Consider the following 27,909-nt stretch of genomic DNA (forward strand, 5'->3'; position numbering starts at 1 on the left):
GAGCCCGGAACTTTGGGCGCGCGGAACTTCGGGACCGGAGCGCCGACGCGGCGCACCCGGAGCGCGATGGCGCGGGCGCGCGGGCCGGGGGCCGAGGCTGACGCGCTGGAGGACGAGGAGGAGGTGGGGGCTGTCATGGCTGCTGTGGTGGCGGCTGCTGGTGGCGCGAGTCCCGCCGTCCTGCAGGTGGCCGGCCTCTATCGGGGCCTGTGCGCGGTGCGTAGCCGCGGCCTGGGCCTGGGGCTCGTGTCGGCCGCGCAGCTGCGCGTGTTCCCGGTGCGCTCTGGCTCGAGCCGGCCCGCTGGGGGTACCGACGGCGGTGGGGTCGGGGCCGAGCTGGAGGCCAACCCCTTCTACGACCGCTACCGCGACAAGATCCAGCAGCTGCGCAGGTGCGGGCCGGGCGGGGCGGGGCGGGGGTGGGCAGGGGGGAGGGGCGGCGCGCGGCCCCGCGGGTTTGGTGTCTGATGCTTTCAGGGCTTACAACAGCCAAGCGAGGTCGGCGGTGTGTGCCGTCCCCACTCGACGGATGATGTATTGAGGCTCAGAGGCAGCATCACTTGCTTAATGTCGTACAGCTGGTGTCAGAGCTGAGCGACTACAAAGCCTTGGCTCTTTCCCCAGTTTCCTGTCTTCGTGCTTTAGTTCTCAAAACGCTGAGATACACCCTTAGGATGATAGACTTTACGAAGCAGGCAGTTCCAAGACGCCTGTTCTCATTATAGACGCGGGAAAAGGGAGTATTCCAGAGAAGGGACTTGACTCGCTCAAGGTCACATGTTGAGTCAACTGGCCTAGAGCTGGTGTTCCCAAGCTCCTGGCTGCAAGGAAAGTGTCCTCTAGCTAGTACTACTTCCCACTTCCAGGAAAGAAGATTGGAGGTGGGAGCAGGGCATCAAAGACTAGTAGTGCTACAGTTGGATCATGAATTGAACCCTCTTCATCATGATGGAAAAACAGTATCAGAGAGAGTAAGAGACCTACCCAAGGTCGCACAGCTGGTTGGGATTCATCTGACTTGGAATCCAGGGTTCCTAACACTACCCCTCTGCTTCCAGATGAAAGAACCTGGAGATTAGAAGAGGTTGAGGTGGGTATAAGGGGGCCATGGAAGGATCTGAAAAGTTCAAATGGAAAGAGCTGAAGGAGATCAAAGATGAAAATCAAAGGAGGCTTGGAAGAGAATTTGGCAGGGTGGGCAGGCAAGTTGTCTTACGAAAGGAAGCCAAAGACAGTATTGTAACTTCTTTGAGTTCTGTCTCATCTCTACTTGCACGGCCTCAATTTACTCCTCCATCATCTTCTCCTGGACTCTTGCTGTCATCCTCTAGCTAGTCTTCCCCACTTCTAGTCTAGACCCTTCCACCCCAGTCTGTCTCATTGCTACTTTCTTCTCGTTTTGAAAGAATGACAGAATACATGAATGAATATTTTTGCTCTCCTTCCAACAGCATCAGATGTACTCAAGCATTTGCCATCTGAAAGGCCCTTCTTTGATCTATTTTCCCTTTTAGCCTTTTCTCATTGATCCCTTTCACAAACAGGCATCTCAGAACTGTCTCTTCATACTCTGAATACTTCTCAGCTCCCCCTTATTCTTACTCATGAACAAATGAATGACTGGTTTTACTCTCGTTGCCCGCTAGGTCATTTCTGTAAACATTTATACATATTGCTGTCTCCTGAAGGGTGAGCTTTCCACTCACCTCTGCATAGTGTCCATATTCCTTGGTGTTCCACACAAGGCTCTCTAGCTTTATTACCAAAACTTTCTTTGAGCACTATGGTCTAGCACAACGGAATACGGGAATGGGGTTGGGGTTGGAAGTTCCAGGTAAGGGGAGCAGCATCAGCAAAGGTACAGAGGCATGACAGCACCTCAACCATTTGAGAACATTTGAGCAAATTTTCATCATAATACCTTTAGCACTTTACTTATTTACATGTCTGTCCCTTGCATTAAATAGTAAGTTCCTTGAAGTACGGTCTCTGTTATATTTATATCCCCAGAGCACAGCAAGATAAAAAACAGCAAGAGACAACAAGTAAAGTTTGTTGAATGAATGAAAAAGAGAGGGGAAAGGGTAAATCCTAGAAGCAGCTGAGAGAGACAAGAGTTGGGGAGATGGGAGGGAAAGCTGTGTGGATACAAAAAGAAAAACCATGAGGATGAGGTAGATGGAAAGGGAAATAGGAAAGCAGGGCCAAAAAAGGGTCAGTAGAACCTTGGTCAAGTTAAGGGACAAAAAGGCAAGACAAGGCCTGGCCCTAGGGCCCAGGACCAAACAGGTAGGATATCATGAGATATTTTTAAAGGAATTACAGCCCTGATTGGTTAGTGCTGGGGCATACTAACTAAAAGCTGGGCTCTTGGAGCATCAGCCACATGTTTGGTGTGAGCCAACAGCAGGACAAGGCCATGTGCCCTGCTGACGCTACTCCAGCCCAAAATCTGGGTTTTGCATCGCAGTCTGAATTGATGAATTGGGAGGATTTGATGTAGCTCCAGGCCCACTCTATCTAGGATGTGGGCAAATCAGAGGTGTCCAGAGAGCAGCAGTTCCATAGTGAGGAAAGATTCACAAGTCACATATATGAAAAGGGGCCAGAAAAACTGAAGAAATTTTTTGAAGAGAAGAGAAATTTAGGGGGTGACATAATAGTGATTTTCAAGTACTACTGTGTTTCCCCGAAAATAAGACCTAGCTGGACAATCAGCTCTAAATGCGTCTTTTGGAGAAAAATTAATATAAGACCTGGTTTTATATATTATGTTAGATAAGACCCGGCCTTATAGTAAAATAAGACCGGGTCTTACATTAATTTTTGCTCCAAAAGACGCATTAGAGCTGATGGTCTGGCTGGTTTTATTTTCGGGGAAACACGGTATATAAAAGGAATTAGACATTTTCTCTTGTTCCTGGGGGTGAAAAATACAGAGAGATTTAGGCTCAGAACGTTTTAATAATAAAAGACATCTAAGGCAGGAGGGCACAGACTCCACTGCATAAGCCGTCCCTCACTCTGTCCACTCACTATGGGAGGCCCAGGTGTGTCTGTGGACGCTGGCAGCCCTCACCCTGGTCCTGGCACTTGTGGTCCTGGCCAGGCAGTGTTGCACCCACTGGGCAGGACCCATGGAGTGACTCTACACTGAGGACCTGGCCCACAATGGAGGGAAAGAAGAAGATAGACTCATGAATATAGCAGTGAAGAGAGTGGTGTTTAATGTCACCTCTGGAAAGGAGTTCATGGAAGAGGGGTCCCCTACAGTGCCTTGACCAGCCAGGATTCCAACAGCGAGGTGAGCAAGATTCCTTGGCTCTTACATGTATCTGAGACACTACAGGTCTCTTGGCCAAGGAGCTGAAGTTCCTGTGTAATGCCTTCTCCAAAGTGTACAGAGCTAAATACCACATCGTCTGCTAGACAGCCTGAAGAATTCTTAACGATGGCAGTCCCACCCTGGATTTTAGGCCTGAAGATCAGCCCCATTTTGACAAAGGACAAGTTCTGATGTTCATTTGCAGGAGCAGGTTCTTTGGAGAGAGGGTCAGAGAGATACTCAGGTGCAAAATCTTTTCCTGCAGAATAGGCTACCTGAAGCCTCTGAATCACCTGCATCTGAATAAACAGATGTTTAACCTGGGGGGTGGGGGTGAGGGGGGAGAAGATGTCCAGGAACCAGATGGGTTCAAGTGAAATCTTGACACCTAGTAGGTATACTATTGGATTCTTGCCTGAGGCGGTCACCGTCCCATCTTGAGGATTTGAATTCCAAGTACCAGAGTATAAGTACCTGAGGGACCAAGCTCTGTGTCACCCTAGGGAGTATCCTGCAAGAGAAAAATGTTACATAGGCCTCTTGAAGATTAATAGTAGTTGAGTAACTGGATTTACTTGTATTTTTCCACTTTCTTGATTTGTAGGCCTATGCTCAGGCCTACCTAACGGAAGATAACTCCTTCAGCCTGTGAATACCTGTGTCCCCTCTCTATGGAAGTAGAACATGATGCTTTGTTCTTTCCAGATCCGAAAAAGCCCAGGTGGTTTAACTTTTGGTTTACCTTCATCAGGTCTGACCCAGCTGCTTTTGAGTCCCGACTAGAGAAGCGCAGTGAGTTTCGGAAGCAGCCAGTGGGGCACTCCAGGCAAGGTGACTTTATCAAATGTGTGGAACAGAAGGTAATACCTGTCCCTTTTTATGTTGTTGATTCACCAGTGCTCTACACCCCACCCTCAAACCTTATCCTGGGAGTGGGCTCATTGATGGGTCAGCAGATGAACTGTAACAGCCTCTCTCTACTCAGCTCAGTCTCCATCCATAAATGGTATCCTGCTCTTTCTGGCAAGTTACTGTGGTCATAGTGGGGATAGGGTTGGAAAGGGTAGTTGCTTCTCCCCAGGTACAGTCAAGTGAGGCAAGGTAAGGCACACACGACGGTGGGCTAGAGAGGAGGGGGCAAAAAAGCACTTACTAGCTATTGTTACCCTCAAATAAGGATCAAACCTGGGGAAAAGCATGTTGAAAGCTGTGTTTAGCAAAATTAATCTAATGCAGTGCTTTTCTAACTTAGACCATGACCCACGATAAGAAATGTATTTTACATTGTAATTCAGTACACAAATACGTGTGTGATTATAACTGAAACACAATTTTTACAAAACAGTGCTTTTGCTACATGCAATGTACTCTTCTTATTTTTTCCATCTTTTAAAAAACTTTGGCTACAATCCAGTAAATTGATTTTACAACGTGTGATTTAAAAAATGCTAATCTAGGGTGATGCTCAGGACAAACTGGAGTGGGCGAGGCTGAACCCAGAGAGAATGTGCAGCAATCCCAGTGCGTGCTGTGCGGTCTGAAAGCAGGTGGTTACAGTGGAAAACTGGGATTCTACATTGTGTTTTAAAATGAGAGATGTTTATTTTACTTGGAGAATAACATTTTTTGCTTTGGGTATTCTAAGTTTTAAGAAAATCCACTCAGTCTTTTAATAACTGCTTGAGTTAATTAGAATAAGAGCAGTAGTCAATGGGTTAACCCAAGGTTGGCGAGCTAATTCAACCTCCTGTGACAAATTTAGTTTACAACTTTATGTAAACAAACAACTCTCTACTACAAACATTTTAACAAATGTAATTTCTTATAATAAACATTTATAGTGTCAAGGTCATAAGTCAATAATAGCTCTTAGAAATAATACTTTATTATAAACTTTCTGTATTATATGGGAAAGCTTTTCGCTTCTTTTTGTAAGCAGACTTAGAAATTCAACTTCATAATGAGATATACAATAAATAAAGATTTCATTTAAATTATGGCAACTGCTAGATAAATATTTACTTACTGTCTTTCTTTTCCAGGTAGATAGAGGAAGGCTGATGTCTAATGGCTCCATTCCCAAAGCCTTTACTTTGAGTCATTGGTTCCTATCACATGAGACCTAGTGTCTCCTTTCTATTATAATTTTTTTTTTAATTCTCCATTTTCTACCCTGAAATGAAATGCAGACAGTATAACCTACCTACACATATAGTTTCTGGGGAGAAAAAACAACATAGTACCCCAACTGTAATATAAAGGAAAGTATTTTTTTAATAAAATATATATTTTAGTATGTAAGTTCTTGGGCACAACTATGCTGTGAGACTAATGCAGTTATCAGATGCTTTCACCTATCTGGGAAATCACCATGAATACATAAGTAGCAAATATTGACTGGTACGGAGGGTTGTGTTGGGAATTATAAAAACTCCCAAACCCTGGGCAGTGTTATTATCAGTGACCTTAATGAGATTCTACAATGTGCAGTCTTCTCTCAAGTTATATAGTTGCATTTCTGAAAAATTCAGTGTTTATTATAGTTGCAATTATAATTTTAGTTACCTTATTTCACAGGTTCTAAAATCCACATTTTTCCCCCCACATTTTAACATCTCTGAAATTGTCTTAACATTTATATGAAAGTATTGTGTTATTGTTTAATTGGCATCATTTTCTGATACATAACATAATGGTGTGTCTTAAGATCAGTACTGTCTTAGATTAGATAAAATGCAATCAGCTTATACTTGGAGCTTAGACTTTTAATTTCTGTAAGTTAAAATGGAAATGAAGAATGGATTGGAGGGACACTGTGGGAAAAGAATATACCAACCAGTTTTAGTGATTCAAAGGTGAAGGCAGCTATGCAAATGGAGGGATTTGTTTGTTTTGTTTTCACAGTACACCTAAAGGTGAGTGGTAAGAAAATGAAATCAATTCTCTCGTTTTTGAACAGTTTACATATGCAGGAAAGACTACATTAGGTTGCTGCCACTGTATAGGGGTAGAACCAAAAGACCAGACTGTATCCAGTAGGTTTTTCTACACTAGGCTTTTGCCTACTTTGTAGGTACGAGTTCTATGGGCATAATTTATGAAAGGTTTGGATTCATTAAAGCACCAAGTAACAAAAGGCAGGGTTTTATGCAAAAAGTGTTGTTCAGCTTCAGAATCCCAGCTCCTCCTTCAGCACTCCTTCCCTCTGAAAGGCATGGTCTTGAACTGAGAAACTGAGTGGATGACTCAGAAAAACCCATCCCACTATCAGAAACAACTCAGTAGGATTTCCTGACTGGCCTTGATCAGAGATAGTGGGCTAGTAGAGAAAAATAATCACTTTCAGCTGTTTTGGGCCTTTTTTTTTGAGGTAGAGTCTAACTTGATGAGGGAATATTAAGACCGAGTACTAGAAAAAACCTCTGTGTTCTGCTGAGGATGCCTGCCATCAGAAATGCTGTCACAGATAAGCAGCAGCCATTTCTCATCTCCTCTGTGACTCAGTGTGGAACAGAGCAAAAGGCAGAGCACAGGAAACCCAAGCAGCCCTCTTTCTGGAAGGAGTCCCTCATATCCTTAGTGGCAGATGTAGAATGAACTCTCAGTATTAGTAGATGCTGGTTACTAACAAAGGAATCCTTTCTTATTTCTGTATCTCAGAAGCTTAGTCAAAGAAAAGTTGTCTCACAAACAATAACTCTTAGGACAGTGTGTACGGTTACTATATGGAGTGGAGAGAAGTGAATTCTTAGGTGCAAAAGTACTAAATGAGATATTGGACACCGGACCTAGCTTGGTGGTCTTTTTCTTCTGGGTAAAGTTTAGATTAATATCCTGTCTATCATGTATTTCAGACAGACACTTTGGGGAAACAGCTGATGAGCAGAGGATTCACTAAGGACAAGGTAGGTTTCTAATTAAATATCCAAGTCTGAAGCCACATGGAACATCCATAACAAGAGGGTGCAAATTTGAACATATTCACTGTGGTTCAGTGATTCTGTGATTTACTAACAGTGGAGTTGAAAAGTATTTCTATGAATTTTTGTGTCCTTGATGTGACCCTTAGCATAGTGTGGCTCCTGGGGATGCTAGAGGAAATATGAAGGAAATATAGTGATACCCTTCCTTTCTGTAGGAATTTATTTTTTTTTTAATTTGGGAATATTGGGGAATAGGGTGTTTCTCCAGGGCCCATCAGCTCCAAGTCGTTGTCCTTCAACCTAGTTGTAGAGGGCACAGCTCAGCTCCAAGTCCAGTCGCTGTTTTCAAGCTTTATTTGCAGGGGGTACAGCCCACCATCCCATGTGGGAATTGAACGGGCAACCCTGTTGTTGAGAGCTCACACTCTAACCACCTGAGCCATTCGGCTTCCCCTCCAGAAGCTCAGTGGCAGCTCATTGTCTTCAATCTAGTTGTGGAGGGTGCAGCTCACTGGCCCATGTGGGAATCAAACCGGCAACCCTGTTGTTCAGAGCTCAAGCTCTAACAAACTGAGCCATCCGGCTGCCCCACTTTTTTTTTTTTTTTTTTTTTTTTTTTTTAAAGGAGGGCGCAGCTCACAGTGGCCTATGTGGGAATCGAACCGGCAACCTTTGTGTTATCAGCACCATGCTCTAATTGAGCTAACCAGCCACCCTGGAATTAATTTTTTAAAATCAAATAAAAACATGTTTACTTTGTCATTTATTTTGCAAATAAAGAGGCAGTCCTGGCAGAATAACAGTTAAATTAAAGATAACCAAACTTTCTCCTCTTACCAGTTGCGAAGTGCTGCAGTGCTTACTGTGGAGGTAAAGCATTTGGGAAGTACCTATAGATACTCCTGGGAATAGAACTGCGCAAACCTGCCTGGGCTTGGGGGCTCACTTCTCTGAGCATGCAGGTTTTCTCATACTCGTTTTCTACTTAGTGAAGATCTGCTTCACTTTAGAAAGGTCTGCTTCCCACAAGGCTTACATGTAGAGTTAAGCTGTTTTATTTTTTAAATTATTGTGTTAATTGCCTTTATTTTTCTCTTTCAGACTCTCAGTTCAATCTTTAACATCGACATGGTCAAAGACAAAACTGCTGAAGAAATAAAACAGGTAATGAATGAAAATGGGTTGGCATACTTTATGAAAATGTGTGCTCTGTGAACCAAATCTGAAAGTAGAAAGGAGCATACATTTCCTGACACCTCTTTCTAGCCCAAATGAAAGGTGGTCATAGATAGCAAAAGTGATGAATTACATGAAAATAGTGGCATAAGAAAACTTGTCTTTCTCGGTCTCACTCTTGTGTGTCTCATCAACTCACATTTCCCCTTTCTTTTCATTCCTATGGTCCACATCTTATTTGAAATCATCAGGACTTTATACCAGGATTACTGTATTACTTTTCTAAATAGGTTTCCCTGCTCTCATCTCTCCTACTTCCACTCCCCCTAGCATATCCTTACCAGTTGAGTCCTCTTAAAGTTCTGCTTTCATTATGGAGAAGCGTAATGCATTATTTAGAACACAAGACTCTAGACCTCAGCTGCCTGATTTAAGTCCTAGCTCTGCCACTTCTAGCTGGATAACTTTGATAAGTTAGTTAACTTCTCTGGGTCTTAGTTTCCCTATCTGTAAAGTGGAGATAATAGTATACTTACCTCCTAGAGTTATGTGGGGAATTAAACGAGTTAATAGTTGTAAAGCACTTAGAAAAGTGGCTGGCAGAATAAGTGCTATAATTGTATTTTGAAATAAATGAATAAAAATAAATATTATTTTAGTAACCTGAACGCAAATGTTCGGTGACTTCCCATATTCCTTTGTTTGACATTTATAGTCTTCCATTATTATAGGACCTTCTGCAAGAAGCTTCCTGGACACTTTCCTTCAAAGCAGTCTTGATCTATCCTGCCTGTTTGATCATTCCATATACTTTGATTTGCATTGCTATTGAAATTTTCACGTCTGTGATTCTTTTCTCTAGTTAGACTTCCATAAGCTGTTTATTGGTATTTCTTATAGTTCCATGAATTATATTTTAGGTATATTGATAGAATCAAAATGATAATAAAAGCAACATGCTATGTGTCAGGTACTATATTTAGTGCTTCATGTACACTTTCTTTGAATTCTCGTAAGCACTTTGTAAAGTAGGTTGTATTATTCCCAATTCACAGCTGAGGAAACTAACTTAAAGAGATTAAGTAACTTAATCAGTAGTAGAGCTAGGGCTCAAACCCATGTCTGTTTGACTCTGCATCATACTTGCTTCTGGAAAGTTATGCCAATTGCCATGGTTTTCCTTTGGGTGCTATCATTCATTTCAGCAAGCTTTTATTGAATACCTTTTAATGTCAGCCTCTGTGCCGGACACAGAAATAAAATAGAGAATCTCCTAGTCTCAAGAAGCTTTAACCTAGTTGAAGGACAGACACAAAAATAAGGACAGCACGGGGTTCCAACTTCTGTTAATAGAGGCTTATGCAAAATCTCAAGGAGACCTTCCCTGCCTTTGGTAAGTGCCAATGGAAAGTGGACACCAAGCATGTCCTTCAGAGGAAAGAAAAGCTAAGCCCAGGAGTCCTGATCACATGGCAAATACCATTTAGACCTATAATTTTAGGTGCAAATTTGTGTTACTTAAAATAATTTTGGTTCAGATATATGGTGATGGAAGGAGAACTGACTCTGGGTGGTGAACACACAATGGGATTTATAGATGATGTAATGCAGAATTGTACACCTGAAATCTATGTAATTTTACTAACAATTGTCACCCCAATTAAAAAAAAAATTTGAGTAACCAAGGTCAACTATGTTGGGAAACATCTAACAGTCTCATATTTCAGTGTTGTTTCATAAACTATTACTATAAATTAAATAAAAGTAAGCAGGATATGATGTCCTTAAAGTGAGAAAACAGTGTTTTGACATGAAAAAAAAGCAAAGCAACCTTAGGCTTGAAAGAGTAATTTTTCCAAGTCCTAGGAAGTAATAGTCCTTCTGTGCTCTGTGTTGGTTAGATCACACTTCGACTGGTATCTTCAGTTGGGCCCCCCCTGTTTTAATGGGAATGTTAACAAAGCAGAGCAACTCAAACAGGGTAACCCCATTCTTCAACACCAGCTTATTCGAGTGTCACCTTGGCTATGATGCTTTTCCCCTATTTCTGTGCCTTTGCTAATGCTGTCATTCTCTGCTTAGAATGTGTCTCTTCTATCCTACCTGTTTATTTTCCCAGCCTCCCTGTTCACCTGGCTAACTCCTGATCATTTTTTAAGATACACCTCAAGAGTTCTCTTCTCTCCTCTGGCACTCATTCCCCAACTTAGGTTAAGGGCCTCTTTGTTGCCCTCGGAGCACCTTGGCTCTGGTTTGCATTGTAATTCTGTTGTGCTAAGCACAAACCTACATTATTTCATCCAGTCTTCACAGCAGTCCTGTGAGGTTGATATTATTGCTATATCATTGATAGTTATATTGATATTATTTAGTGATTTTTCAGTGATTTGCTCAAAGTAGCATAGCAAGCAGATGATTTGCATCCAGTCCACCTGACTCCAGACCCTGGGTCCAGACTCTGTTCCCTGAGAAGGCCCACAGTTGGCTAGGAGTATTGGTTTGGGTAGGGAAGAGAGAAGATAGAGAAGAAAAGAGCGTGTCTATTACATACAAGGCACATCGCAAGAGAAATGATTAACAAGGTCATAGAATCCATCTCTCTGACAATAATTTGTTATTAAGAGTTACAGTTTAATCATCTAGAAGAGTAGGTGGTATTAAATCTTTTTTTGTAATCATGTACTAGTAATAAAAGCATTACATTGGGTTTTCCTCGCTGTTATCAAATAGCATATCAGTCTGAGCAATGAAAGCTGTCACTATTTCTTGGCGCAAATTGAAAAGATTACCCACATGTCACAGACATACTCTCTTTTTCTACAGATTTGGCAGCAGTATTTTGCAGCAAAAGATACAGTCTACGCAGTTATTCCTGTAAGTAGTTTGGAGGGGAAAATGAGAGTGTTACAGCATGAAGGTCAGGTCTCTAACCTTAGCAGGCAGTTGCCTTTACTTTTCCTATGTTTATTGCCTCTTGAGAACTTGCATTTATAGCTCTTAGGGTTTTTATTATGCCCTGAGCACCAAAGATTGGAAGCTCCATATGGTATATTTATGGCTCTTGTTTTCCCTCTTTCTGGTTTAGAAATGTCTCTTTGTGTCAAGTCTCTGACAAGGGAGCATGGTGTAGGTTCATGTTGCTGAGCAATTTCCAAGCTTCCAATTTTCAAGTCTTTTATTTCTTTTTGGTGTTTTCCAAGCCATTGGAATTTAACAGAGGGCCTCTAGCATAGCTTTCTTCCCGTCTTGTTCATAAGTGACCTGTGCCTGAGCTGATTTGGAGCTTTCTCCTATTCTTTTTCTGGCATTTCCCCTTAGCAAGTGGTATTTTCTTGTTTTGTTTTGTTTTTCTCTTCTTGAATTTGCTGTCTTGGAGATAGTCAGTGGCCACTGCATTCAGATCTGAAACTGGGAAGAGGTACTACTAGCTTCTTCTGGTTTAAAGTCCTTCTGCCGATTTCTACCATAAGAAAACATTTGATGTACTGAGTTATCAGCTAGTTATTTAATTGTTCTTCTTCCTTGAAGAGGAAGTAGCTTAAGTTAAGTTTATATCAAGCACATAAATATATACTAAGCTTACATGTATAAGTGTAAGATTAAGGAGGAAAACTTATAGACAGAAAAATAAAACTAGGCCTTTTGATTGTTGTGAGAGTATTGCTATTTTTTTTTTCTATCTCATACATATACGAGGTCAGAAAATTAAGTTCATGAACTTGTTGCATTGATGTTGCTAACCTTTTTTAATATCAGGGATTATTCATCATGAATTTGTACCAACTGGACAGTTAACCAAGTTAATTATTTGGAACTGCTGAAAAGGCTGTATGAAAAAGTTAGACAACCTGAACTTTTCACCAACAATTCATGGCTCTTGCACCATGACAATGTACCGGCTCACATGGCACTGTCTGTGAGGGAATTTTTAACCAGTAAACAAATAACTATATTGGAACACTCTCCCTACTCACCTGATCTGGCTCCCAATGACTTCTTTCTTTACCTGAATATAAAGGAAATATTGAAAGGAAGACATTTTGATGACATTCAGAATATCAAGGGTAATACAACGGCAGCTCTAATGGCCATTCCAGAAAAAGAGTTCCAGAATTGCTTTGAGGATAGACTAGGTGCTGGCATCAGTGCGTAGCTTCCCAAGGGGAGGACTTCGAAGGTGATCGTAGTGATATTCAGCAATGAGGTATGTAGCACTTTTTATCGGATAAGTTTGTGAACTTAATTGTCGGACCTCATATACTCTTGCCTTTCATAAGTTCAACAGCCAAAGTATCTGCACTTTTCATAATATCTTAGATCTTTAATACTGGCTCATTGTTAGCCCTCCCTCAGACAGACTTAGTGACCTAGGTCTCTGACACTTGGCAGAGTCCCGTGGAGAGTTTAGATCCTTTGGAACATACACTCTTCACACACAGTTCTGACACTGAACAGCAAAGCATCCATCTGGTTTTCCCTCCCTGTCATAGGAGAGATTTGTAAATGATGGGACTTAAGAGATTGTTTTAGTTGTATTTTAGAGTTTAGTCTTTAGTGAATTTAAATGTAATCGTGGCCTTTTATGTTTTCTCTTTTGTGAATTTTATTCTTTTCTAACCTACAGAAAGAGAAGTTTGATTTGATCTGGAACCGAGCTCAGTCCTGTCCAACAGTAAGTTTCTGGTGACTATATGAAGATTGCTTATGAATGGTGCCAAACACAGTTGTTATCTAACCCAATCTCTTCATACTCTATACATCTCATGTTATAGTGCTCTGTTAATTTAACAAAGTTGCTCATATGTTGATTGTATTGATAAATGAGACTTTAGTCTTATGAAGTCTGATAAATGAGACTTCAGTCTTATGAAGTCATGTGAGTTTGGCCCAATAAGTCTCTGGCGTTTTAGATACATCTCAGCCCTTTCTGATCTGGATCTTAATCTATCACTATATGTAAATGTTGGCTGTAGCACCTGAGACCTTAAGTGTCTGTTTTACTGGCAGTTCTCAGTTTTGGCCATGCTATCCTGATTATATTAAATATGTGCCTAAGTGGAGTTATGAGATTGTTGCTGAATCAGTGAGCTACCAGAAGACCTAAGGGAAAGGGAATAGGTGCGATGGACCAGCCGACTTGGTGTTTAATAATTTCTAATAATTTTTAATAGCCTAATAATTTCTAGGATTCTCAATAAAATCTTCCAAACATTGCTGAGAGAAAATAAAAAAACATTTTCTAAGTAAATGGAGAGATATACCGTGTTCATGGATTTGAATACTCCATATTCTTGTCATTTCTACCCAAATTGATCTCTAGAATATAATTCCAGTCAAAATCCCAATAGGCGTTTTTTTAAAAGAAGTTAACAAACTGATTTTAAAAATTTATTTGGATATTCAAAGGACCCAGAATAACAAAACAATTTTGGAAAAGAACGTAGAGGACTTACATTACCTAATTTTAAGACTTATTGTAAAGCTAGACATATAGATGAATGGAGCAGAGTAGGAAATCCAGAAATAGACCAGCATATGTATAGTCAGTTCTTTTTCAGCAAATAGGCCAAGGGAGTTAAATGGGGAAAGGATAATCTTTTAACAAATGGTGCAATAAATTGGATATCCATATGTGAAAATAAAGAACCTCTACTCTTCCCTCACACTGTATCCAAAAATTAATTCAAAATAGATCATAGATGTGAATGTTAACTTCTAGAAAAAGTAATCTTAGATTGAATCTTAGTGATCTAGGGTTTGGCAAAGATTCTTGAAGTATATCACAAAATCACAAACTGTTAAAAGGAAAAAGTCAATAAATTAGATTTCATCATAATTAAAGTTTTCTGTTTATATATCCACGTTCATATAGCATTAGTCACAATAGCCAAAAGATGGAAGCAACCCAAGTGTCCATTGATAGGTGAATGGATAAACAAAATGTGATGTATGTGTGTGTGCGTGTGTTTATATAAAATAGAATATTCGGCCTTAACAAGAAGGGAAATTCTGACACATGCAACAACATTGATGAGCCTTGAAGGCATTATGCTAAGTGAGATAAGACTATCACAAAGGACAAATACTGTATGATTCCACATATACAGAAGGTGCCCAAAAATGTATATACATTTTAAGAAAGGAAAAAACTGTATTAAAATTGTAATACTCAATATATACTGATAACAAAAGATGATTACAAGTCATGTTTGACTTCTGCAATTACCATCAGTGCACAAAGTGGTTACCATCAGCGTAATTTTAATACAGTTTTTTCCTTTCTTAAAATGTGTATACATTTTTTGGCACCCTCTGTATATAAGATATTTAGTGTAATCAAATTTATAGACAGAAAGTAGAATGGTGGTTGCCAGGCACTGGGGAAGAAGGGATAGGGAGTTATGGTCTAATGAATATGAAGTTTCAGTTTGGGGAGATGAAAAAAGTTGTGGAGATAAATGGTGGTGATGGTTATTGCACAACATTGTGAATATACTTAATGCCACTGAGTTATATACTTAAAAATAGTTAAAATGGTAATTTTTATATACTGTATATTTTACCACAACAAAAAATAAAATTTTGTACTTTTCAAAAGACATTCTTATAAAAATGAAAAGGTAAGCCACAGACTGGGAGAAAATATTTGCAAGACATATATTGACAAATGTCTTGTATCTAGAATATATTAAATACTCTTACAACTTAATAATAAGAGGATAGGCAACCGAGTTGAAAAATAGGCAAATATTCACACAATTCACTTTACCATTATGCTGAGTGGAATGGCAGATAAGCACCTGAAAAAATGGTCAACATCGTTAGTCATAATGGGAATGCAAATTAAAACCACAGTGAGATACCACTAGCATGACTAAAATAAAGACTGACCATACCAAGTTTTGGTGAGGATATGGAGTAATTGGAACTCTCATATACTGCTGGTAAGAATGTAAAATGGTCCAACCACTTTAGAAAACAGTCTGGCAATTATTTTAAAAGTTAAGCATAATACCTGTACTACCTAGCCATCCTACTCCTAGATATTTTCCCAGGAGAACTGAAAGCGTATGTCCATACAGCTTGTACACAAATGGTGATAGCAGTTTTATTTGTAATAACCAAATACTAAAAATATCCAAATCTGCCACAGATGAATGAATAAAAAATGTGTGTGTGTACACAGGTACAGTGGAATAATAATCAGCAGTAAAAAGGAATGAACTATCGATACATGCAACAACATGGATAGATCACGAAACAGTTATGCTGAGTGAAAGAAGCCAAACCAAAAGGAAGTACAGATTCTGTGTTTCCATTTACACAAAATTCTAGAAAATGCAGACTGACCAGTAGTGACAGCAACCAAATCAGTGGTTGCTTAGGGACGGTTGGGGAGAGGGATGTACGAATTACAAAGGGACTTTTTGGAGAAACTTTTGCAGATGTGCATTATGTCGATTGTGGTAATGGTTTCACAGTATACATATATTAAAACATCTAATGGTGCACTTTAAATATATGTAACTTATTATATTTCAAGTATACCTCTATAAAGCTCTAAAAAAATATTTTTCCCCTAACAAAGGGTCAGCTATTAAATAAGACACTGAGGTTATCTGATCTAATAGTTAAAACAGCCTGAGTGGTTGGCAATGAGACAATTCCATGACTAATGCATATTGGACTGATTGTACTTTGTTATGTTCTAGCATCATTCTCTTCCCCACTCATCCCCAATTCTAAACATCTAGAGCATAACACTAATTGTTTCTTGGTATTTAGAGCTCCAGTATCAGCCTCAGATGATAAAGTAAAAAGTGATTACAATAATTGGAACAAAAGTTAATTCAGCAACATTAGGAGGTTTAAAAATTGGAAAAGTCCCAAATGTTCAACAATAGAAGAATAGATAAATTGTAGTGAATTTCCTAGAGAATTGCATGTAACTGTGAAAATTAATGAATTAAAGTTATATTTATCAACATCGATAAATCACAGAAGTATAATGTGAAGTGAAAATGAGCAAGTTGCAAAAATATGCATATAGTTTGGTAAAAATTTACATTTTAAAACATGCCAACAGTACTGTTTCTTGTTTATGGATACACACATGCACATTTAAAAGTATAAAAACCTGAAAGGGAATGACAGACAACAAATGTAGGATAGATATTACTCTGGAATGGAATTGGAATGGGTTACAGAAGGGCTTCAATTGGATATTTAATGTTTTCTTTCTCTGGTGGGTTGGGAAGTATGTTTATTATATTATCATGTATGAATTTCATGATTTTAAAAAATGTTTTAAACCAAACATTGAAGAAATGGAGTAAATGGTGCAGGTGGGTGGACATAAAGCCAATGATTTTATTTATTAATCTACGCCTTGTGTACTTGTTTCCCACAGTTTCTGTGTGCACTACCAAGAAGGGAAGGCTATGAGTTCTTTGTAGGACAATGGTCAGGTACTGAACTCCACTTCACTGCACTTATAAATATTCAGGTAGGTGGCTTCATACCCTAGAGGAAAGAGGCCTCCCCCTCTGTGGGACTATGAGCCCTTGCTGAGGCTTGAGAACACAGAATATCTACTAACTCTCAGCAGTATTTGTTGTGGCGTTGGTGAATAGTCACTGGTATGTAGGGCTAGCTTTCTGGGCCCTATTCAATACCTAGAAATTGGAAAAGACCCCCAAATATGTTCTCTGACTACTTTGGGCTCTTTCCTGTCTCTTCCCCAGACTTCTGTAACATTTACTGCATATGCCTCACTTAACAGACATGAGTGAGTTATAAGAGTTATCTTTTTAACTTTAAGGGAGGCTCCATGTCTTACATGCTTTTTATTAATCGACTCCACACTTCTCAAGGTGCTAGATGGATAGTTTCCATTCTACAGATATTGTTTTGTTTGCTTCCCTCCTTCCTTTTTCTTTTAGTCCCAAATATTAGATCCAAGGCATTTGAAGCTTTTAAAATAAAAGTATTTTACTTCAGATCATAATTAAGATTGACATTCTATATTTGGAGGCCAAATCTGGCAAAAACAAACATGTATGGCTTTGAAGTTGGAATAAAGGGCATACGAAACAGAGTGAGGGGGCAGCTTTCACTTTGTTATTTTGTAATTCATCTGACAATCATTTATGGGGCACATGCTATAATAACCAATATTTGATATACTATATGCCAGGTGTTTTATATATATATTACATATATGTGTGTATATATACACACATTATATATATAGTCATTTGGTCCTCACAAATATCCCACAAGGTAGTTACTACTACTATTTGTATTTACAGAGAAGAAAGTGGTCTCAGAGAAGTTAGTTCACACTGCTAGTAAGTGGTAGAGCTGGATTTGATTGACTCCAAAGTCTATAAATTTAACCATTATGCTGTTATGTTGAAAACTATGCTAGGACCTAGATACCTATAAGACAAAGTCCCTACCCTCATGAAACTCACATACAAGTTTAAGAAAACTATCCAGAAACATAATTATGATCAAAATGATCAGTGTAGTAGAAGTATGTTCAGAAAAACTTAGAGGCTGAACTATTAAGAGTACCCTAGTAATAGTTAGGAATTGATGATTAAAAGGACTCTTGTTGATATTTTAGAGATGTAACCCAGTGATCTTGTTTGAATGTACAAGTGTTGTTTCCTCCTACAGTGTATGAGGGCTTAGCTTTGAACCCAGGCTGTCTCCCTAGTCTGGACTGAAGTCTGGTAATCACTGCCCTGTCCATTCTTCATGAAGTTAGGATGTTCTCATTCTTCTTTTCCCCCTACCCCCCACCCAGATCGTATTTTAAAACTGCACATTACAAATCTGGCCCATGTGCAAACTCTCCAGCTGTTTGCTACAGCTTAAAAGAGCTCAGTCTTCAGAGCCAGCCAAGGGAAGTAGATTTCAACTGTGAAATGCACTAGTCCATAAAAGTGGCAATTACACAGGCATATTGCTTTCTTTAGAACTTGATTTGGTAGCTGCTTGTGTTGTTTTGTTTTTAAATATATGGCCATGATGAAGGATTCACTGCCTACTGTAAACATTTTCTGGGAAAAGAGCCAAACCTTTTTCAATTGAAGACACAAATAACACTGTGCAAACTGTCACTTTCACTGTGCCTTGGCGGACCTGACCATCCCCCCATACAGCAGTCCTCTGACTCGCTAGCCACCCAAGGGGATGATAAGAGCCAGAATTTCCTCCAGATTCTCTGTTGCCCTGAAATTGCAGTTTTGTTGTGGTGGTAAGTGTCTTGAGCCTTGATAAGTGTCCCTCCTTACAGACCCGAGGGGAAGCTGCAGCCAGCCAGCTGATTTTGTATCATTACCCTGAACTAAAGGAAGAAAAGGGTATAGTGCTGATGACAGCAGAAATGGATTCCACATTTCTGGTAAGGATCAACGTTTACCTCTTTGAATTTACCTGGTAGCCCCGAAGGTGTTATTCTTCGGCCAAAGCTCATGAGAGGTAAAATTCCAGCGATCTACATGTATTTGTTTCTTACTTAAGTTGACAGTAATTTTGTCTTGCTCAAGCTCTTCCAAGTTGAAGTTAATACAGATCCTCAGTCACTTATTCACAATTTTGAAGTCCACATGCTCTGAAAACACTATCTGCACCTATTACCTTTATAAAATCCAAAAATTCTGACTCCAAAACATGTAGCTCTAGGGGTTTCCAGTAAGAGACTGTGGACAGTAAGTGACTTTGTAATTGTAGGCGGCTTCAAAGTCTAGAAGAGTTCTTAGTCTTTTATCTTCCTCCAGATTGTTCACATGTACAATATTCCTCATACACAGTGATTTCCCGTGCTCCTTTTCCCATTTCCTAGGATAAAACATCGACCGTATGCCCACAGGTAATAGTATCCGTTGTGTTTGTTCTCTCTGCATATCCAGAGCCAGGAGCAGTTTTATGATTACTGGACAATCTTCATCTAGGCCTTGCTCATTTCAGTCTCATTTATCTGCTGGAGTTTAAGTTCAGGACGTCCTCAAGATACTGGCCACTTTCATGCCTCTTTTCTCTGAGATTCTGTATTACAACACCCATTTATTTTTCCTCTCTCTTTTACCAGCTGCATACAGGGAAGGAAAAAGTGATGGTACTTGGCTAATGTCTCACAGTAGCAGTAAGTCCCAAGTCTTGGACACAGTTGGGACTCTGCTTCCCTGTCTATTATTCCTGAAACTGTTCAGTCCAATTTCTCCTATTTTTCCTTCTACCCATCACACTCAACTGGAAATCACCCAAAAATCCTATCCAAAAGAATGGAGTTGCCCTTAACAGATAGCTAAGATTGCAGGAGAAAAAGGTTTGGAAGGAAGATCAGGAGCTCATTTGTGGCCACGTTAAATCTGAGATGCCTGTTAGTTATCCAAGTAGTAGGCAGTTAGATGTATGAGCCTGGAGTTCAGAGGAGAGGTCCAGGCTGGAGATACAAAGATGGGAGTTGTCAGCATACAGATTGTTATTCAAAGCTATGAAACTGAATGAAATCACTAATGAAGGAAATGAAGATAGAAAAGAGAAGAGGTCTAAGAACTGAACCCTGTGGAGATGAGGAAGCATCAGCAAGAAGATTTAAAAGGAACAAATCAGTGAGGTGCGAGGAAAACAAAGATGGTACAATGCCCTGGGAGCTAAGATAAAATATTTCAAGGAATAGGAAGTGCTCAAATCTCATTTGCTGGTAGGAAAAAAATGAGATGAGGATTGAGAATTTACTACATTTCACAACATGGAAGTCATAGGGGACCATTACAAGGGAAGTCTCAAAGGAGCAGTAGGATAAAATCATGATTGGAGTGCATTTAAGAGAGAATGGGAAGAGAAATTAGAAAGAGTAAGCATAAACAAGTCTTTCAAGGGGTGTTTCTGTGAAGGGAAGGAGAGAATGGGGCATCAGCTGGAAGGGGGCAAGTGGGTAAAAGACTTTTTTGTCTTGTTTTAAATATGGGAGAAATAACGTTATATTTGTATGCTGATGTAAAGATCCAGTAGAGGGGAAATATTGATAATGTGGAGAATAAGGTAGAATTGTTGAAGTGATATTTTTGAGTGGGTAAGTCTGGGAATGAGGGGTTAATCTTTGCCAGAAATATAATAAGAGATAAGCCAGGATATAAGGACACAAATACAGTTAAATGGATAGAGGTGGTAGTAGCCTATAGTTGTTCTCTCCAGATTGCTTATGGAAAAAAAAGAAAGGTCATTAGCTGAGAGTGAGGATGAGAGAATGGGTTTTGGACATTGGAGTGCAGAAGAGGAAGAGTGAAATTGTTGTCTAGGACAAGAGTCAGCAAACTACAGCCTGTGGGCCAAATCCCATCCACAGTCTGTTTTTAGGGGGCCCATGAGTTAAGATTGGGTCCTACATCTTTAAATGATTAGGGGGAGGGGGACTCTAAAGTAGAAGAATATTTTGTGACCTGTGAAAAGTATATGAAATTTAAAAAAAAAAGTATGTGAAATTCAAATTTCTGTGTCTGTAAATAAAGTTTTATAGGAACACAGCCATGATTATCATTTACATATTATCTATGGCTGCTTTAGCTCTACAACAGAGTTGAGCAGTTGCAACAAAGAGCCTGAAATATTCACTGTCACTTTGCAGAAAGCATATGCCAACCCATGGTCTAGGAAAATGGAAGCCAGAATGGCTGTGCAGGTACAGGCACAGAAGAGAGGGCTAATAGTTGGATTTAACTAGGGTTATGATTTAGCCAAGTGGTATGATGAAGTAAGATAGGAACCAGGAACTTAAAGGTGAATGTAAAGGAGTGATTATAATTATTGACCATGGAATGCAAGCTGAATAAAGAGGGAAGTGAAAACATACAGGAGGTTACAAACAGTAAGAATTAGAAGTCCTAGTGGAGTTAAAGGATTTTTGAAGTTGGAGGTGAGCTTCAAAAATAAATAGATGAAGTATAGATGTTTCAAATTGAGATTTAGAGGGGATGTATTAGGTTGGTGCTAAAGTAATTGCAGTTTAAAGGTTAAAAATAATTACAAAAACCGCAATTACTTTTACACCAACCTAATAGTTACCAATAATGACATGGCTTAAGATTTAAGAGCACAGGAGTGAGTGACATAGAGATTGTACTTTGAAGACGTCTTCAGCAAAGCACAGCCTCTAACCACATTGAAAGTGGGCTCCAGCAATAAGAGAGGCCCTTGCTGCTTTGGCATTTTGACCACCTCACTCTACTGGTCTCAAACTGCTGCACAGTTCCCATCATCACTGAAATTTGCTTCCTGACCTTATAACATTCAGTAGCATAGCAGACAACATATCTCTTCCTTGTAGAAATCAATTTGACTATGAGTCTCCAGCGTAGTATAGTAAATCCTCACTTAACGTTGTTGGTGGGTTCTTGGGACTATGGCAAAACTATGGATAACAAAACCAGTTTTACCATAGGCTAATGATCCAAACATCAGTTAAGGTCCTACAACATCTCATCAACGTTTAACATTATAATGAATCAACATTGAACAAAATGATGTTATTCGAGGAGCTGCTGTACAGAACTAGACATGTTAGAAGTTATTGTAGAGGTACGTGATTCAGAGATGGGAAACCTAAAAATATAATATGAATATATGATCTGCATACTCATGCATGAGTTTGCACTTTAGGCATAGTATTTCCAAATACGGTAAAGTGAATGAATAGAAATACATGGAAACTAGTAGAGGTTTCTTCTTAGCTAAGTAACTTTAAATGCTGCAAGTTTAAGCAGAATATTTTTAAAACCTTGCATGGTTCCATATCTGTGTCAATAGATGATTTCATTAAAATGCAATATGTGCTAGGATGGAGACATGCACAGCTTTTTGGGGAATGGGGTTCCCTGGCCCAGAAGGAAGAAGAAGACAACTGGGCTGAACCTTCAAAGATAAGCCAGAGTTTAGCCAGGTAAACAAAGGTGGAACGAGGTGGGGAATGTTCCAGACAGAGCAAATACCATAAGTAAATGCTAGGAGGCATAAAATGACTTGGCGTATTGCAACCATCTGTCTGATCCCAAAACCAGTTTGGGATCACTGGAATATAAAAAAGGAGGTTCGGTGGCTTGTGTTTAGAGGTTTGGCTTTATCCTGAAGGCACAAAAGAGTCATTAAAGGGTTTTGAACAGTGAGTGACCCATAAAGAGTTGGATTTCAAGACCATTAACCTTAATTATTTCCTAAATACTTTTTAGTACTAGCCTGGTCAGTGTCATCATTTAGAAGATAGCCTCCATATTCTGGGCAAGAGTTAGTGAAGACTGGAACTAGAGCAGTGGTAGTAGGAATGGAGGAGACAGAATGACCCCAGAAATATATAGGGAGTAAAATGGGCAGGACTTGGTAACTTGATCATAGCTATGAAGACGGAAACAGAAGGAGAAATCGGGCTTGTTAATACATCTCTTTATTGAGCAACATGTGGTGTTATTATGTTTATCTTCTGGGTCTTAAAAAGGGAGGCAACTACTACTTTATGTTGAGAGTTAAGAAAACAAAAGGCAGGGAGTGAGTAACAAGGGGGTTGCTTTCCTTAACCCTTGCCAAAAGACAGATGCACATAGCTCCCCGTGTCTTACCTCCCTACCCACCATACTAGTGGTCTTTGAACCCTTTATCCAAACAGAATCTTATTGTAGAAAACCCCAGGATATAACAGATGAAACAGAAGTGAAGGGACCTGAGGTACCTCCACGGAGCCCCTAGGACTCTGCAGTTGGAACAGCCTTATTCTCAAGTGAACACAGCTGAGATTACCCGACCTCCACTATCCTAACCCTCAAATAAAAGTTGATTGTCAAAGGCCCTAAAGTTAAGGGGCTCAGAGAATGGTGGTACCTGCCTCAGATTATGGCAAAGCACTTGCTTCAAAAACGGTTTGCTCTGGAGGTATGTTTGAGTATAAGAAAGGTGAAATTGATGAAGTAGAGTTATTGACCTTGATCAGTCTTAATTACCTTGCCCCACCAGGAACAGTATCAGGGTGAAGTACAAGGAGTACCAGCCTGGGAGTGCAGAGGTCTGGTCCTGACTTTGCCACATGATTTTGGGCCCAGCCCTAGATCTCCTCTGCTTTGGTTTTTTGGCTTATTAAATGAGGACTGGGTGATCTCTGAGGTCCCTTCTAGCTCTGAAATTCTATTAATTTGAAATAGCCAGTGTTTTGGAAAAAGGCTTTTGATTGAAGAGCCAGTCTCAGAGATTAGTGCCTACTTGTGAGAAAATGACCTGAAAGCCCCACAGGAGGGAATGGAGGTAAAGCGGCCTAGGGTATTTATAAACCCACCTTCATCATTCTGTAGCTAGATATAGCACACTTGTGACAGTCAGTTTTAGTGGGAATTTTCCATGATCTTTTGGGGTTGCGTTTTAGCCATGTGAACACACTGATAATGAACTAAGTGCCTCTGACAAGCTAAAACTGGAGAATATATAGGAAGCAAAAGTAAGAGTTGTTTGAAGTAATTCTTTTGTAAGGTTTCAAGAGTGTAGCCTGTGTCCTGACCCCACCTCTGTAACATAGAGTAGTCTGGTCACCAGTTCCCTGCCTCTGCGCTCTAGAGAAGGTGGCCCCTTCTCTTCCCTTGAGCTTTGCTTGTAGATTAGTTATAAATGGCTGCATAGCAAATGATTCCAAAACTCAGTGGCTTAAAACAACAAACATTTATTACCTCACACTTTCTGTGGGTCAGGAATTCAGGAGCAGCGTAGCTGGGTGGTTCTGCCTCAGTCTCATGAAGTTGCTGTCAAGATGTTGACTAGGACAGCGATCGTCCGAAGGTTGGTTGGGCTCAAGGACCCTCTCTGACCCCACTTGCTTGGCTGTGGGCAGGAGGCCTCATTTCCTTGCCACTCGAATGTTCCTCTGGAGGGCTACTTGAAGGTCCTCCTGAAGTGGCAACTCACTTTTTTCCCAGAGCAAGTGATTCAAGAGAGATAACAACCCAGAAGCTACGTCTTTCCACCATAGTCCATTTGTTAGAAGCAAGTCAGGAAGTACAGCCTACACTCAAGGAAAGGGAAAGTAGGCTCTACCGAAGGGAGGAGTATCAGAATTTGTGGACAAATTGGAAAATTATCACAGCTGGCTGTGGCACTAGTTTTCTGACTGAGGTGGTCAGAAACAGGTTTTATTCGAGTATGTCTGGTTAGTCAAGAACTTAGTACTCACAAACTAGTTTTTGGAGCTGGGTAACTATTGCTCTTTTCCACCCCCTTGAAATACTTAACAGTTATAAAAGAACTGAATGAAGAGGGAAATTTTGAAAATATGCATTAATTTATTCAGCAAACATTCACTAGATGTCACTGTGTGCAGCGATGTAAAACAAGCACATACTTCGAGGAATTCATATTAGGGAAGCCAGACAAAAAAGAAAAAGGGAAAAAAAGGACAAATATAATACAGTATGATAAATACTATGATAGAGGTAAGCATGGGGTAATTTGGGTACACAGAGAAGGGGCACCTAAGACTTGGGAGTCAGGCAAGCTTTCTGAAGCAGTGATTCCTGGGTGAGGGCCCCTACCTGACTCAGACACAGAGCTCTGTGGTCCTGTGCAGGGAGGGACCTCACTGTTTTCTTTACCTTGCAGAATGTTGCTGAGGCACAGTGCATTGCCAACCAAGTTCAGCTCTTCTATGCCACTGATCGGAAGGAGACCTATGGATTAGTAGAAACCTTTAACTTCAGACCAAATGAGTTCAAGTATATGTCTGTCATCGCTGAATTGGAGCAAAGTGGACTTGGAGCAAAACTGAAATTTGTCCAGGACCAGGATAAGATTTAGGGCTGTAAGAGCTGGCTCCTTACAGAGCCTGCTCAGCCCTGGAGAGTCTAGAGATCACCCACCCACTGGAACTCTCAGGAGCTCAGCATCAGTAATGAGCCCTGTGTTGTTTATACAAGAAGTAATCATGGAGGTGAGCCCTATTCTTAATATCCAGAAATGAAGGTACCTAAACATTCTGATAATTACCCCTCAGCATACCTGAGGTCTCCTTTTTAAGTGTTTGAGGTCATAACCAGACAGCCAGGGATCTGCAGGATGACTAACTTGATTTTACACAGTGTAACATTATGTTACAAGTGCATTTGCATTCTGGCCATTTTGACTGCACAGCTCCCAAACGATGAGTTCCTCAACTTTATAAACTGTGACTGATAATAATCTTGAAGACCTGCTATAGTTAGATGTAGGCTTTACATACTCTTCTTTACATACTCATGTGCCAGTTGGTTGGCCAAAGGCATCACCCAAATATCTGTTCAGACAACCAGATATCGCCATCAGGATTAAGACTTCATCTAGATGCCCCCAGAGTTGCCTTTAGCGTTGCTGGTGTGAAGCGTCAGTAGATTCCAGGTATAGTTAAACACATAGGTATAGTGCCTGTGTATTCTTAAACCATAGTTCGTGGTACCTGCTGCTCTTAACTGCCTTTCAGAAGCTGTGTATTTGGAGGGGGTGAATCAATGTGAATAAATCAACTTTTTTGTAAGGAGAGGATCGATGCAGATAATGCATGTTTTTGTGTTTTGCTTTTTTAAATAAACAACTCTAAGCTGTGCCAGTATTATATGAAAAAGTGGGTGGAAGTAAATGTTTCCACATTGGGTGTGGAGAAAAAATAGCAATAAAATTAAGTCTGGCTTACTGTCTTTGTTACATTAAACAGTAAAGTCTAAGCTATGTGCTGTCCATACTGTCAGTACTGTGGGCTGATTTAATCAAAACTCATCTCTGGACTCGGTAGTTTCTTGAAACAAAAAATAAGAAAGGAGCTCTCCAGCACTGGAAACTCACATTTGGTTTGTAGTATCACTGTTACGGCTCCAAGCTCAGTGACAGAAAAGGGTGGTGGTTACACACCAAGACTTCTGAACCTGAGGCCCCACCCCCATTAACTGTCATCAGCTGCCTTTCCTTTTCTTGCTCTAACATGCTGAACTTTGTCTGCTGCTCCTGCCTGACATCTAGTTATATGACACTGAATATGGTGAGTGGAAATGTAACCAGTACTTGAGATTGTGTGTGTTTTCTTCATTACAGTCGGGCCTGTCCCCAGGCTCCTCAAATGGAATTGGACTTCCCAATTATTTTCTGAGCTGTGTCTATTTTGTTGTGCTTCTGAGTCTATAAAGAAAAAGACCGACAGTGTTTGTTTAACCTGGAAAAGCTGCTAGCCTTTCACAATTTCTCTAAAGGTTGAATTGTTTCCTAATGCAAATTCTGGACATGCCTTTCCTGACAGTTCATTTTTTGAGAAACTTGAGTCTGGATATGTTGAGTCCTAGGAATGTTTAGCACCAGGTGAAGTTGTTTTTGTGGGTATCCAGTTATGTTTGCTTTTCCCTCCAGATGGACCCAGTTCTTAGCCATAGTACATTTTCATAAGACTTCCACCAGAGGGTGAGAAAATGATGGGAAAAGAAATAAGCACTGGCTGCTCATTGGATTATTCCTCCCAGCTTTGCCCTAAATCCCCACTTGCCAAAGAAGGATGAACCCACGGACGGTTGCATTGGCCGTGATCAAAGCACCGTCTGGCTGTTAATATATTTACCAAGCAAGATCTGGCAAAGAACTGAATGAAAATTGTAACATTAATCAGTAAATCTGTCCCCTGGTACAAGCTGGTATTATATAGAAAGTAGACAGGCTTTAGATAAATGAGTCTGGGTTCAGATGTCAGTGTTGCGATTCATTATTTCTATAATACTGAACAAATTAAACTCTCTGTTTCTTCATCTATAAAATGGGGATAATAATAATATCTACCTCAGGATTATTGTGAGAATTAACTTATATATAATCTACAGGAGTGCTTAATAAATGTCAACTCCCTTCCTCTTCTCTATTTCCCCTGCCTCTCATTAAAGACCAATGACATTACAGATGTCCAGATCACTCTTCATTTCAATTGAAAGATCAAACCTTATCTCACAGGTTCTCAAACTTTAAGCTGCAGTAGAATTACTTTTAGCACCTAAAAATGCAGGTGCCCAAGTCCCAATCCCCAGCCTGCTGAATCATAATTTTTGCAGAAACTGCTGGGCATCTGCATTTTAATACGTGCTCCACGTGATTCAGATGTTGGTAATTCACCAGCTACACTTGGAGAACCATTGCCTTATGTGTTCTTCACAAAAAATGCCCATTAACCAGGTCTTCCTTTCCTGTGGACATTATCCATAGAATCAGGTTCCTCTGTCCTTTGCCTCCCGTAGTGGTCCCCTTTGCATACTCTATAATATTTATTTACTTATTTATGTACCTTTTCTCCCCACTAGACTGTGAGCTCCTTGAGGGCCAGGATTTACCTCCATTCCTAGTGCCAAGGACACGGCCTGAAACATAGAAGATACTCAGTTGTTTGTTGAATAAATAAATGGCGTGGATTTTAGCCAAAACATTATCTTGTGTGTGTGTGCCTGTATT

General features: G+C 40.1%; 1 protein-coding gene across 1 annotated transcript; it reads left to right on the forward strand.

The window, feature by feature from the left end:
- ATPAF1 (ATP synthase mitochondrial F1 complex assembly factor 1) lies at window positions 1-27,885 on the forward strand. Its single transcript, XM_081054998.1, has 9 exons — window positions 1-392; window positions 4,077-4,185; window positions 7,180-7,230; window positions 8,350-8,412; window positions 11,248-11,298; window positions 13,049-13,096; window positions 16,835-16,930; window positions 18,731-18,838; window positions 25,063-27,885. The coding sequence occupies exons 1-9, from the start codon at window positions 67-69 to the stop codon at window positions 25,255-25,257; spliced, it is 1,047 nt and encodes a 348-aa protein (XP_080911124.1). The 5' UTR covers window positions 1-66; the 3' UTR covers window positions 25,258-27,885.
- Window positions 27,886-27,909: the final 24 nt, after the last annotated feature.

Source organism: Rhinolophus hipposideros (assembly GCF_964194185.1).
Source record: "Rhinolophus hipposideros genome assembly, chromosome: 8".
NCBI classification, from domain to species: Eukaryota; Metazoa; Chordata; class Mammalia; order Chiroptera; family Rhinolophidae; genus Rhinolophus; species Rhinolophus hipposideros.

Excerpts from the sequence above, each read along its gene's own strand:
- ATPAF1 (XM_081054998.1), top strand. The coding sequence starts at position 67 with ATGGCGCGGGCGCGCGGGCCGGGGGCCGAGGCTGACGCGCTGGAGGAC. Across the intron at positions 4,186-7,179 it reads TCAAATGTGTGGAACAGAAG|ACAGACACTTTGGGGAAACA; the intron begins GTAATACCTGTC and ends CATGTATTTCAG. Across the intron at positions 18,839-25,062 it reads AAATGGATTCCACATTTCTG|AATGTTGCTGAGGCACAGTG; the intron begins GTAAGGATCAAC and ends TTTACCTTGCAG.